Below are 15,209 nucleotides of genomic sequence, written 5' to 3' on the forward strand. Positions count from 1 at the left end.
TCAACTAACATGCATACAAGAGTCATTGTGTTGAAAAATTGGTAGTTTTGGTCGGTATTTTCATTGGTTAAATCAAAAGAGAAATTATGTATTTTCAATTTGTTCAAGTCGGCCTTGTTGTCAACTAAAGTGTACACCTAAGGCACAACGATCAGAGTGTTGAAGGAAATGTAACTAGATTTGGTCTTTATAAATGTACTTTTGGTATTTGTATTTATTCAAGAAAAAAAATATTTTTTTTATAATATATGTCAATGAGTTTCTTGCTCATTGAAATAGGTCTAGCACATGTTAAAGTGCTATAGGTGAGTCAAAGAGTCAAAAGAATAATGTTGAAGACCTTAAGGGCATGTTACTATAGGTATACTTATGTATTAGAGTCAAAGAAGACACCTCCAAGCAAAGTCAAGTCCTCTCCATGAAACGACATCCTTCAAGAAGCAAAAACAAAAAAGTTGGCTTTCTAATTATAAGTGATCTAATTAGTAAAAATAACAATTGAAAAGAAATATTAATTCACCCCCCTCTCAGTATTTCCAACAGCCAAAGCATGATCATCGGATAGCAGCTAAACATATTTTGATATATCTTCGTGGAACGATACATCATTGCTTGAGATATGCTGGTAAGGAAATACAACTAGTAGGTTATACAGATTCTGATTGGGGTGGCAGTGAAACAGTTGGAAGAAGCACTACTAGTAGATGCTTTAGCTTAGGATCATCTATGATCTCATGGATGAATAGGAAGCAAGACTCAATAGCATTAAGTAGTGTTGAAGCAAAATATATTGCAGCATGTGAAGCTGGAAGATAAGCTGTTTGGTTGAGAAAGCTGCTATCAGATTTGTTTGAAGGACCTTTGGACCTTGCCATCATATGTTGTGATAACGAAAGTAGCATAAGATTGACTGAAGACCCAATTTTTCATGCTAGGACGAAGCATATTAACAATAGGTATCATTATATTCAAAGCTTGGTGCATGATAGGGTTGTGACGCTACATTACATCTCCACTGATGAACAAGTAGTTGATATTTTGACGAAGTCTTTTCCGAATAAGAAGCTTGAGTACTTCAGAAAAAAGCTTGGATTTGTAGATATATCCTCCCTGATTGAGAGGGAGTGATATGGGACACTATATTCTCCATAGGTGTCATGCACTAGGCCAGGATTAACTGTCGTACATCTAGTGTATGGCACTAGGAGGGAGAATGGAGGATTGGATAAGCATTTTTGATTGGTACTTCTTGAGGATTGGCAATCCAAGATAGAAGTAGTCTCATGGACCGATCCTCTTTGAGGATGTGGTAGGGCATCCAAGCTAAGAGTATTTGAAGAGGACCGATATTCTTTGAGGACTAGCAATCCAAGAGAAGAATAGTCCTGGTAGGACATACTTGGTGAACATTTGGATGGGATATGTGCCATGAGATGATAGCGTCCAAATGTATGCCTCCCAGGATTGTTCTCTAATGTAATGGTGTAATTTTAGGTATGTTCTATGCTTAGAGCAATTTATTTCAATTTTCACAGTTAGCTCAATATCTTTTCCAGATTAGCAATCACATCAACATTAAAGTAAACTGCAGATAGAACATAAACATAAATCGCAGAAGACAAGCCAAGACAAGATGACACAAGATGTGGCGCTAGCCAGGGACAAACCCCAATGTGGGGAAACCCTTGATCAATTCTTCTTATATGTTCTTCAATAGTTCAGCAGATGCCAAAGAGAGAGAGATAGTACGTTTACAACAGAAGTCAACACTTTGACTTATCTAGATAAGAGCATAGATCATCTCTAAGAAGATGATACATGAGATCAGTTGAAGACACGCGGCTTCAACTGATTCTCCAAGGTGACTCCTTCACCTATCATTGTGCTGCATTTCATTATCATGCTGCACTTCACTGCGTTGCACCATGCTGCATCCATCATCACTATGCTGCATCTCATCATGCTTCATTAATCGTGACTGTACCCATCATTGTACTGCATTATGTGCCATTGCTGCACCATGTTGCCATACTAACCTATGTGCTAGTTGCATCTTGCTTGCTTGTTGTCCCTCGCTTGCTTGTTGTCCCTAGCATGCTTGTTGTCCTTTGCATGCTTGCTGTTGCATGCTAGCTATCCCTTGCATGCTAACTGTAACATTGCATGCTTGGTGTATTTGCTGCTAAGTACCATACAACTGTCCCAATATTAGTTAGTTGTCCCTTGCATGCTTCTCTCCTTCGGAGATAGATGCTTTGGCTGTTTTGGCAGTGCCCCGCAGTTTCGACTGTTCACGGCATTTTCGACAGTTCTGGCAATTCCAGCTATTCCCAACAGTTCCGGAAATTCCGGTTTTCCTGGCAGTTCCGGAAGTTCCGACTTTTCTCGGCTTTTCCCGGTAGTCCTGGCAGTTCCGACAATTCCAATAGTTCTGGCAATTCTGGCAGTTCTTGGCAGTTCCGACAATTCTGGCTATTCCGGGTAGTTCCGGCAATTCTGGCTTTTCCCTGGAGTTTCAGCGTTTCTCGACTGTTCCTGGCAATTCCGGCAGTTCCTGGCAGTTTCGGCAATTCTGGCAATTCTGGTAGTTCCGACAATTCCAGCAATTCCGGCTTCTGCCCTCTGGATTAGGGCATCATTATCCCTTAGGATCTCTCCTCCTACTAAAACCCAAAGACAAGTAGAGAGGAAGAGATCCCAAGTGTGTTGAAATGACTTGAAGGCCACCTCCATTTATACTAAAACGTTGAGCACAAGTGGGGTTTATTTGGTTGCTGGCTGACCTTGACGAATTGCCCCATAACACAAATAAATTCATATCTCCATGAATATTTATCGGAATTGGATGATCTTTAGATCAATCCTACACCTTTCAATGAGAGGGATCCAAGAAAAATATCAGCTTCCATTAATAAGATGACCCACATGGAGTTTGGCCTTAGTTGCCAATTTTAACACTCCCTCTCAACTAGGGAGAACTCCATCCCCTGATCCATATGTCCGACTATACTATCTTTGCCATCAGTGCCCTACATTGCTCTGCTCTGCTCTGTTGAACCATGAAGAAGAAGAATTGATCAAGAATGTCTTATACCATTCTCTACTAACCCGAAGTTAGTTTCATCTGAAGAGAGTGTGTCACATCATTCTTACTGGCCCGAAGTCAGTTTTATTGATCCCAGATCAATATCACAAGAGTGTGTCTCAAACCACTCATACTCATCCCAGATCAGTTTCATTGATCCCAGATCTATAGGGGTCATCCTAGCATAGGGAGTATGGTAGATACATTGATGTGTCCATTGATAGTACTACTATGGTCCCTAACCCCATTTCCCTGCTCATTGATTAGATGAGAGGTACCTCCCATGAGTCCCAGACTGCATGGGTAGGATGCCTCGACAGGAGAACTAATCATCCTGTCCACAGGAGAACGAATCATCCTGCCCCATAGTCGCCACGGGAGAACTAATCATCCTGTTTCACAGTTGCCACGGGAGAACTAATCATCCCGGCCCGCAGGAGAACTAATCATCCTGTTCCACAGTTGCCACGGGAGAACTAATCATCCCGGCCCACAGGAGAACTAATCATCCTGTTTCATAGTTGCCACGGGAGAACTAATCATCCTGACCCATAGGAAAACTAATCATCCTGTTCCACAGTTAGTACCCCAAGCCCCCCAGAGCTCCTAGAGCTCAATGCATGCAACATGCAGGACCCTTATAAGAAGGTCTCTCAACGACTCCAAGTCGTTCGGGAAAGTCATAGATTTGACCTTTCCCTGGGGCTTTAACAAAATGTCTGTGACCTGTACATCAGTCTCAATGCGATGGAGCCTCCTCGCTCATCGACTTACCATATCCTAGATAAGGCAGTATCTGATGTCTATCTGCTGGAGCAATCATTGAATACGAGATTCCTCAATAATTGAATCCCCCACCTGGTTGTCACAGAGAATCACAGTGGTATTCATCATATGTACAAACATCTCACATAAGAGCTTCTGCAACCATGCAGCTTCACACGAGATCATACTCGTAGCTATGTATTCGGTCTCGGCGGTGCTTATAGCAACCGACTTCTGCTTCCTACTCATCCATGATATCGAAACAGAATCCAAAGAGAACCAACATTGAGAAGTGCTCTAGTGATCCTCCACATTGCCTGCCCAGTCAGCATTCGAATAATCATGCAGCTTCATATTTCCGGTAGTGTATCTCAATCCATGAGAGATTGTGCCCTGAATATATCTCAAAATATTCTTGGCACCAATCCAATGAGGCTCAACCAAATATGAGCTCACCATGCTAACTGCAAAACATATGTCCGGACAGAAGTTCACCAAGAACATTAATGTAAATGAGTTTATGAAACTTAGAGGCATTTCCCAAATCTGGTCCGGCATCACCACCATATAACTTTTGAAAGTTAAGATCCTCGAGGTAGTCACGGGTTTGCAGTTTACCATTCCATATCTGGAATCCAACTCCCTCTTACTTCTGCATGTGAGAGGGTCTGCGCCTGTCAGAAATAGGTCGTTTCTCAGAAGGTGCCAGTATGAGAGGTTTATCATCCACAACCTTCAAACAATGGTTTGGATCAGCTTCACTTTTAGTGAATATCAGCTTCATCAGACAGCTATCAATCCTCTCATATTAGGCCCGAGGTGTTTTTCTTCAAGCCATAGAGGGTTTTCTTTCACCTGTATACATGAGATTCCCAATCATGAATCTCAAACCCCTCGGGTTGTTCCAAATCTGTGGACCTGCTACATGGGGGGAATGATCCCCTTGTAAATTTTCATTCGGTACATCTCGGACATGTACCTTCATGCTCTTCTTGAATTCAGGCATCCCTGTCACCATCTGACTCACAGACCTCCGGTGCTATGTGTCAATGGACATGGTCCCTAGTGGACTTCCTGCAACTTGATACAACCCTGAACTCAAAAACATCTTTGAAAATTCTATTTTCAAAAAATTCTATTTTCAAACGCGTACCTTTCCATCGATGAGTGCCACCCTATAACCTTTGACTTCCATTTCCGAAATGGACGCCAGGTTCTTCTTGCGATCAGGTACATAAAGGAGATTCTGTAAATGAATCGAGTTACCCTCATTCAATTGAGGGGTAACATTCCCTACACCCTTTCCGGGATAGGTGGCATCGGCTCCAAGTATAATCCCATGATTGTTTCCATCTCTACCAAATTAGAGAGTGCACCCTACTATCCGATGAAGTGCCTTGAAGCACTACAGTCAATAAGCCAGATTCCCAAAGAATCTGAATGTGAGGGTCAATACAAGATAATGCTTCTTTATCTTATCAAAAACAACATTTGATTCTTCATACCTGGGGTCCCTTGCTTTTTTTTTTTTGAAGAGTTGGCCATTTCCTTGATGACCTGCATTATCTGTCATTCCTTCGATCATTGAAGATGTCCCTGGAATGATTGTTATCTTCATCAAGAGATGTGTCTCTGCCATTCGGACACTCCTTCGCATAATGGCTGAACTTATTGCAACCAAGGCATCTGCCTTTCCTTCGACCCTTAGATCCGAACTTCCCAATGAAGTGATCTTTAGGTAGGCCATCAGAAACTTCCGCTGCGCCATTCTGATAATATTCTCTGCTTCGACTTCACCCTTGGTGATATGAAGAGGGATGAGGAAACCACTGATCTTTTTGTCCTTTCCCAACTGTCTTCGGTGAGCTCTTTCACTCTTGCTTGGGCATTGTCTTCACCTTAGCTCTGATACCATGTTAATTATAGGTATGTTCTATGCTTAAAGCAATTTATTTCAATTTTTATAGTTAGCTCAATATCTTTTCCAGAGTAGCAATTAGATCAGCATTAAAGTAAACTGCAGATAGAACATAAACATAAATCGTAGAAGACAAGCCAAGACAAGAGGACACAAGCTGTGGCGCTAGTGAGGGACAAACCCCAATGTGGGGAAACCCTTGATCAATTCTTCTTATATGTTCTTCAATAGTTCAGCAGATGCCAGAGAGAGAGAGATAGTACGTTTACAACAGAAGTCAACACTTTGACTTATTTAGATAAGAGCATAGATCATCTCTAAGAAGATGATACATGAGATCAGTTGAAGACATGCGGCTTCAACTGATTCTCCAAGGTGACTCCTTCACCTATCATTGTGCTGCATTTCATCATCATGTTTCACCTCACTGCGCTGCACCATGTTGCACCCATCATCACTATGTTGCATCTCATCACGCTTCATTAATCATGACTATACCGATCACTATACTACATTATGTGCCATTGCTGCACCATGTTGCCATAGTGACCTATGTGTTGGCTGCATCTTGCTTGCTTGTTGTCCCTAGCATGCTTGTTGTCCTTTGCATGCTTGCTGTTGCATGCTAGCTATCCCATGCATGCTAGCTGTAACATTGCATGTTTGGTGTATTTGCTACTAAGTACCATACAACTGTCCCAATGTTAGTTAGTTGTCCCTTGCATGCTGCTCTCCTTCGGAGACAGATGCTCTAGTTGTTCCGGCTGTTCACGGCAGTTCCAACATCTCTGGCAATTCCGGCTATTCCCGACAGTTCTTGCAGTTCCGACTTTTCCCGGCAGTTTCGGCTTTTCCCTGTTGTTCCGGGCAGTTCCGGCAGTTCCGACAATTCTGGCAGTTCCGGTAGTTTCGACAGTTCCTGGTAGTTCCGACAATTCCGGCTATTCCGGTTTTTCCCTATAGTTCCGGCAGTTCCGGCTTTTTCTGGCAATTCCAGCAATTCTAGCAGTTCCGGCAATTCCTGCAATTCCTGGCAGTTCCAGCAATTCCGGCAGTTCTGGCAATTCCAACAGTTCCGGCTTCTGCCCTCTGCAGTGTTATCCCTTAGGATCTCTCCTCCTATTAAAACCCAAATACAAGTAGAGATGAAGAGATCCCAAGTATGTTGAAATGACTTGAAGGCCACCTCTATTTATACTAAAACGTTGAGCACAAGTGGGGTTTATTTGGTTGCTGGACGACCTTGACGAATTGCCCCATAACACAAATAAATTCATATCTCCATGAATATTTATCGGAATGAGATGATCTTTAGATCAATCCTACACCTCTCGATGAGAGGGATCTAAGAAAATTATCAGCTTCCATTAATTAGATGACCCACATGGAGTTTGGCCCTAGTTGCCAATTTTAACAAATGGAGAGTTAGAGCTTGTCAAAGACTTATTGTTTTTGAAATTGACAATGCTGGTTATGATGCTTATAAGATGGCATCCTAAACCGGCCGGTTTTAGGCATGCCTTTGAACAACCCTAGTTCTCCATTCTTTCTTACATTTCTCTATGCTTGTAGGACTGCCATATTGTTTTCTAAATTTCTTGAGCATACTTATGTCAATCAAGATCCGTCATAAAATTTTTGAAGCATTCTTCTCTGTAGATCAGACCTATGAATCAGGACCATAGTCAATACAGGATTGTCTGCATGATCATTACTGGACATCAAGCGGATTTGTTGTTTCAAGTGTAGTTGTAATGCCCTCATCCTACTAATAATATCCTCTTGAAGGCTCTAAATTTCTCCAAGAAAGAGGTTGTTTAGTTATGCACTCAAATGTAAACTCAACAAAGTTACAAACCATACATCTCTAAGCATTCTACCAACCAAGTGATCTTCATAAGGCTGTCTTTAGGTGACATTTCAAGAATTATCCTCTTGAAGGATCTAAATTTCTCCAATAAAGAAGTTGTTCTGTTATGCACTCAAATGTAAACTCAACAAATCATACATCTCTAGGCATTCGACCAATCAAGTGATCTTCATTAAGGCTGTCTTTGGGTGAAATTTCAAGAATGGCTAGGTTCCAAACACGTATCCTCAAGCTACAGGTTGCAATCTGCTGAAGATCATTATGACAATGTTTTAAAACTTGGTGCGAGTTGACTTAGACTTGGTCAACTATACCAAGTTGATATGTGGCTGGGTTGACTAATCTATTGACTTGGCTCTGTGGGCTGGTTTGGTACCAAACATGACTCAGCCGGTTCTATATCGAATCGGCCCTACTCAGCCGAGTAGATGCTGGACTCCACTGTGGTTGATTGAGAAAGAAAAATTCAATCTTTTTAATATGAAAAACAAAAAACCCAACTCTGAACCAGATGATGTCTATGTAGCTCCTGATGATGATCCTGTGTCTAGTAGTGGTGATGAACTTGATGATTGATCATGTGTACACTGTAGACTTGTAGTAAGCCAATGGCCTCATAGCTTGCAGCGTTGTTTTTGGACTTTATAGGCCATTTAGAGCCTCATTTCTTATGTATTTTGCTATTTTGTCGATGATATGTATTGTACTCGGTGCCATTTTGATATATTCACCTTTACATGGTATATAAATGAGCAAACTTTGCATATATTGTCTCTATTGGCTTGGAATCATGGTTTTACATCTTAAAAATAGTTTTGTTTCATTAAAAATTAATTATTTAATGTATTTTTTTAAAACCAGTTCATTTAGACCAAACCAGTCCCGGTTAGACCGGTTCCGGTCGGTAAACCGGTTCATTAGGTGGACCGGTCTGGTCACCGGTTCCGGTTTTAAAAACATTGATATATATATATATATATATATATATATATATATATATTTGTTATTTTTCTTTTTCTTTTATATAATTCTATTAATATATAACTATATTAAAATTATATAATATAGTTTATATATAACTAAATTATAAATTATAGAATACAGTTTATAAATATCAAACTTGAAAAAAAATCGCGATTTCAAATGGTATGTGTTATTAACCAGCATGAGTACAGGTGCCTTACGACTTTAACACGCAGTGTACGATGGTCAACAGGAGGGACGACGGTAGCGGAACTTTAACACGTGGCGAGTCGAGGGTCAACAGGAGGGGCGACAGGGTGTTGTTGGACTGAGGACAACGAGTAGGATGGCAGCTAACGGTGTCATGGTAGAGACAAGGGTGTTGTTGGCAAATGCAGCGTCGGGCAGCGATGGTGTGTTTGTGATCTGTCGACAATATTGGATTACAGGGGCAGTGGTATAGCGGCAAGGTTGTCGACGGCGTGGATGACGACTGGTTTCAACGGATTTGGTGGTTCGATTGTGCACGACAGGTTATATTAGTGTGTATAACAGAATAGGTTGCCTGCAGTTGGGCGATAGCACACAAGCAACATTTGATGCGAGTCGTATTGGCAGGTAGCGACGATAGTGGTTTGCGATGGACTAGATGTGGATGTGCAGAGTTGGAAGGTGCAATGATGGACGTAACCACGGACAAGGGAAGACCAGTGATGGTAGCGTCAACAAAGTTGACCTCGTCCGTGTTGGATTAGTAGCAGTGTTTTATATATATTATTTTTTTTCGATTTTTAATGTTGTTTTTGTTTTTTTCTTATATAATTTTTGTTATCAATTTTTTATTTTTATTCTCTCTAATATGTTTTTTTGACTCTTTTTTTTTCTTATTTTATTATTATTATTATTTTTGAATAACCACCTTTTTTTCTTTGATTTTTTTTTAATATATATCTTGAACTTGTTTTTATTTTTTTAAATCCTTGGCCTCTTGATGAAATCAGTGATGAAGAAACTCCCATTGCTCTGGCCAAAAATCTTGATCGAATCGACAAGGACGTTGATGGAGACTTAAATGGCCAATGGTCGGGATTAGAGAATGTGGCTCTGATACCAATGCAACGACTAAAAGTCATATACGCAGCGGAAATATTTAAAATAATTTGTAGACTAAGACATCCATTGTAGGACAGTAATTGTAAATTGTATATTGTATACATAATTGATGTAGGATGATTACAAATGAGAATGAGGGACTTGTATATGTAGCCAGTTAAGTACCCTTTAATGGACAGGGATGTTTGTAGAGACATGCCTCTTTGTTTAACTTATTATTATTTAATTATACACTATTATGATTAGTATTTATTATCTTTTTATTATTTTTACATAAATTATGTTCATAACATTGACCTACTCTAGTGGTCATTTGTTGGATATTAATAAAATTATCTTATCTCATCTTATCAATGTTTTTGACAAAAAAAACATTTAGAAATGTTGTTTCCTGATAGAAAATTATTGACGTGTCTGTTTTGATGTTAAGGGATGTTAAGGCATTAAACTGTTCATGAGATTGGGTTGCCTGTTTACTAGGTTGTTATATTGATTTTCATGTTTTATCTCTAATTTATTTGTATAATTTAACATCTGCATGTCTTTGTTCATATGGTGTTAGATATATTTTTATGCACACATCTTTTTATGCACCCTCTTCAATCTCATGGTTGTGTATCACTTTAAATTGTCATAAGGATGTGCTCTAAATATGGTTTCATTTATATATTTTTTCAGGCATAATCTGTTTTTACATTCAGCTCTGGTGTTGTCAAGACAAACTCCCAGAACAACTCAAGGAATCAAGGTTCTTGCTTAATTTACTCTCAGGCTTGGGTCAAACCACAAAATTTTTGTTGTGCAACTCCTTGACTAACAAATCAGTAAAAGAAGTCTCTTGTCAGTTGATTTGGTCGTGAAATTATTAATTGAACTCATTAATGTTACATGGGATTTCTATATTTGTCAAATAGTTTCTTTGTCTATGAACATTGATAGCTTTGTGTTGAAGTAGTCTCTAATTGTTGTACAGTTTTTGTTCAAAATTGGGATATCTCTTCTTAATTTTATTCATTTCTGATTTTATAGGCAAATATTCCAATGTCATAAGATAAGATAGCATCTATGGATAAGACAGTGACATCCATATCAATTGTAAATGATTCAGGAATCATGGTTCTTTCTTATTTTACGTTCAGGTTTTGGTCAAACTATAACTTTTTTGTTGTTGTACAACTCCCTGAATGACAAATCAATAAAGAACTCCCCTCTTATTTATCTCTGAAAATTGATAGCTTGGCATTGAAGCATACTCTAATTCTTGTACAGTTGGTCAAAATTGGGATATCTCTCCTTAATTTCACTCATTTTCCTGCTTTTATAGGCAATCATTCAAACATCTCAAGCTAACATACCATCTATGGCAATGGCACTGACATCCATATCAATAGTAAATGATTCAATCATTCAAGAGATCAGATAGAGTCAATACCAGAGCTTCTGACAGTTTCTATTTGATCTGCTTGAAGCTGTTTTGTTACCTCTAGGTCCATGAGAATCCTCTAGACATTTTTTAGTAGTTCAATCAAATGTGATGCCTGTTACCCTTATGTTGACATGACTAGTAAATGGCCTTGTGTAGATTCATGAGATTATTTTAGCCTTCAAAAGGTTGGAATGTTGGTGGGGGTTGCTTCTGGGGTGTATCTTTTTCTACACAAATCTTCATCATGGTGGTCATCTAGTCACATCCTCATCATTGTCACCTAGTGTGTTGAAGTTTCTAAGTTTACTTAGTTTAGAAACCCTTCGTGCACTTTTTCTGATTTATTCCTACCTACTTGTTATTTTTTCTTTAACAAGTTATTTACAAAGTAAATACTGAAAATAAACACCGGTGCGTGCTCAACATATTATAGATCAACAACTAAAAGAAACAAGAAGAAACACACCACATGACACCATTATTTTTGGACCAATGTCCCCGGAAAAACCCAATGCGGGAAAACCGGTGCAACTATTTGAGGGTTTTTTCTTATTAAGCAATATCAGAGTACAATTTGGGTGCCGAAACTGGCCTACCCAACAGAGAATTTCCTTAGCAGCTATATCTCACAGTTTGAGAGAAATCTCCTAGCTAAAACCCCAGAAAACCCTTCCGGCAGTTCCTTAGCACAAAACTGCTCTACAATCCCAACGTCTGCCCAATGTGGACTGCGTCAGCCACTTCTAGCCCAGTGTTGGCCCTGTGTCAGCCTTCCTTGGCTTGCGTTAGCTTTGGGAGCCTTTGCGTCATCCACATTGGCCCCTCTGGTGCTCTACGCAACACTTGGCTGCCTCTTTGTGGCCTTGCGTGAGCCCTTGCTGGCTCTGCATCAAGTCTCTATGGCTACTGCGTTGCTGTCCCGACACACTCTCTGCCTTCTCTGTTTCTATGTACTCAATGCCCCTCAACTGCTCTCCCGATCATTGATTCTATCTCTCTTAGCAAACCCCACTATAGAGAATAGAATGACTGATCCTATGGTGTACTTCTCCAAGTGACCGTCAAGCCTCCTCTTATACTTTTCCTGTTGACATCTCAACGGCCGAGATTAAGTATCTAATCAACGACTAAGTTTAGATCTGGCTTGATCCATGTCTTTTGGACCATTCTAACACAGATTCATATTAATACACGTTAATATTTTATTTTCTCTAAGTTTAGACTTAGGGTATCCATTAAAAATATTAATTATTTTAATATCTCCTGAACTGTTTAGAATCTGCCCAAATCCTTTGTGGGTATTGGAGATCTCATGTGCCCCAACCTCTCTACCAAATTTCGTGGCTAGAGCACATCCGATGCTACCCCAAATCAACATAGTGTTGCATGCTTTTCCTCTGAAATGACGATGCATTTACCTAGTTCCATTCATATTCATGTAATTTCTATAATTTTAAATAGACAAATTGTCTTTTGTGAGCATGCCATCACTTTTGCCTAGGTGAAATCCAATTCACATGTACATTATCACCACCTTCCACCATTTTGTCTAGATGGTTTGTGTATCGCAACACACCTTAACATTTTATCGAAGTAAAATTCATCTTCATACCCACATATCACTTCACTCAATCTCTGAGAAGGTCCATGGTACCTTTTGTCTATAATTCGTGTTACCACCCAAATTAGTAGCCTTCTCAAGGTCTTCATAAGACGCTAAGATGGAAGACATAGGATAAGTGTCCACTGTCATCTTGGCATGAGTCCTCACTCTTTAAGCCCAACTCCTTATTGAAAGGCTATGGGAGGATACTCTTCAGAAAAGATGCTTCACCCAAGAGATCGGTAGACTAGTGTTGTTGAATGGTGTTGTCATTGGTGCCAACGTAAGTCCTTGAACACTCTTAATATACATCTGTGGATTGCATTAAATGGAAGCTCCAATGATCAAGAAGTCCTGAAAAGATGAGAAGCTCCTGCAGTGTGGTCATGATGCCATGCTTTTGATGAAGAAAATGACAAGGAAGATCAGTGTATTTGCAATCAAGACCATCAACATTTGATTGTCCTCGTTGTAACGGTAGGTAGCACGCCACATAGCTCCTCACAATTGAGGAGATATGTTTTGTCAAAGTTGGAGACCCAATATGTGGTCAAGGTGCCCCAAAAATGAATGTTGAAAGACAGCTTGATGATTGGATAAATGTTGAAAGAAAATTTGTTTATTTTGTGTGGGTTTTATCTTCCCTCCAAATGAGGACTATTATAGCCCTAATCAGCTTCAGTTTTTGATCAAAGGATAGCCTAAAATAATATTTCTATAGAATTTTATCAAGGTTGGCCTCAAAGGGTGATTAAGGATTGGCTCCATAATTTTCTAATTTCAAATTGTCAAGTCACCCTGAAGCTTTTATTGGCTTTTCAGCCCCTCTAGAAGCCCCCTCCTAATATAGAGCTCAGATCTCTCCATTATTGGCATCAATCCATTCATGAAAAATCTATCTATTGTTTTGATCTCTACTAGCCTCGTATAGTCACGATGATCTGTTGTTTAGGCCAAGGTTTTTCTGAGGAAGGATTAGTATTATGGGTGTCTTGGTTCTTCGCTGGACAATATCCTTTCTTCCTGAGGCAGAACAGAGGCCCCCTTTAGCCTTCATGAGGCTTGACGTAAGGAGTATACTAAAGGTCATATTTTATGTGGTTTTGTGGAGCTCGCCTTGTTTCTAACATATCATTGGTAGTTTGGAGTGACTTTTGGGTATGTATTATGTTCTGCCCCAAGCCAAGAGAATGTGGTTCAAATCGATGTATTAAGCGAAGTTGTGACACAATTTGCGTGTCTTCCTTTGAATAGACCATCTGAGAATGAGTGCGCTGGTTATTGAGCATCGTGCATTTGTCTCAAAATGAAATCATTATGAATGTTCAGTTGTGCTAATGTATAGACTATCAATCTGGTTGGCTTATCTGTGGGTCGGGTCTGGCAAAGCTGCTACTATAATCTCTCATATGTCTTGGCAAAAAATCTTGGCATAGGTCAAGTTTATTGACTTGACTGTGGTTATGGCTACAATGTATTTTGTTGAAGAGTTTTCCGTGGTGTATTGGCAAGTCTTGGCATCAATTCGACATGCCACAGGGGAATTATGGTAGATTGGTCCTTTACCCATAAACTAATAAAACTCTCGATTTGGCAAAAGCGATCTTTGGCCATAGATGGTGGCAAGTTTGGCATAGATAGCGGAACCTACCTGGACCATGCATTACAATAGATGGTCACCATAGAAGCTACGTGGCAAGCGATGTTGGATGGCCAAAGTTCTTAAAACTAAGCTGGCCTTACTACATGAGCTGGCATAGCCCTTGGTAAGCTATCACATTTCGAGTCATTGCGGATACAATGTTGCCAACAAAAGGAAGGGGAGTTTTTCTTGTGTTAAGTCTTTATTGATACATAATTAGCTTATATGGCTGGATGGAAACAATTTTTACAAGTAACACATGTAATGCACATATTGATGATTTTCCCAAAGTCACAAATAAATTAATTTTGTTTTGTTATGCACGTATCAATATTTTGCCCAAAGTCACAAGTTCGATACACAGATCAAGAGGTTTGAAATAAGTGAACTTTATTTTGTTATGGAATATATTTTGTCGAACAAATTAGTAGACTGACGATTCACCTTTTTGTATCTCTAGTACCGATGTTTGACCAATTTGTATGATGTACACAAAAAAGGGTATTATGTAGAATATTTAAGTCTTACATAGTTTATTATTGTCATTTTATTTTTGGGAGCATAACTTATCCATATTGAGGTCCAGAAGATGCTGGACAATTGGAGTGCAAAGTCGGTTGCAGTTAGAAGGGTTCGACATTGATTTGACTCATATTTGGTATCCAAAAGCTCTTAATTCTGGACATTAGTGGTAATTATAACGATATTGTAACAATGATATGACAAGAGCAGAGGTAGTACAATAGTGGCTGAGCAACATATCTAGTGTAATCTATCTTAATCTTTTATCTTCTATCTTAAGGGTGGTAGGGTGGTGCAAGGCG

At 39.5% G+C, this 15,209-nt stretch overlaps 1 protein-coding gene across 4 annotated transcripts in view; it reads left to right on the plus strand.

Annotated features, from left to right (window-relative positions):
* Positions 1–15,209, plus strand: part of LOC149207414 (metal transporter Nramp3-like) — a 372,782-nt gene that overhangs the window by 106,951 nt on the left and 250,622 nt on the right. For all 4 annotated transcript variants that reach the window (XR_016252623.1, XM_089395716.1, XM_089395714.1 and 1 more), the window contains exon 8: positions 10,393–10,462. Coding sequence is in view for 3 of the 4 variants with exons in the window: in XM_089395716.1 (XP_089251842.1) it covers positions 10,393–10,462 (70 nt within the window). In the remaining variant the exon portion in view is untranslated. The remainder of the gene's footprint in view (positions 1–10,392; positions 10,463–15,209) is intronic.

Source organism: Pinus tabuliformis, chromosome 1_2, assembly GCF_031772625.1.
Source record: "Pinus tabuliformis cultivar Carrire ecotype Pingquan chromosome 1_2, CPIR1, whole genome shotgun sequence".
Classification (NCBI taxonomy): Eukaryota; Viridiplantae; Streptophyta; class Pinopsida; order Pinales; family Pinaceae; genus Pinus; species Pinus tabuliformis.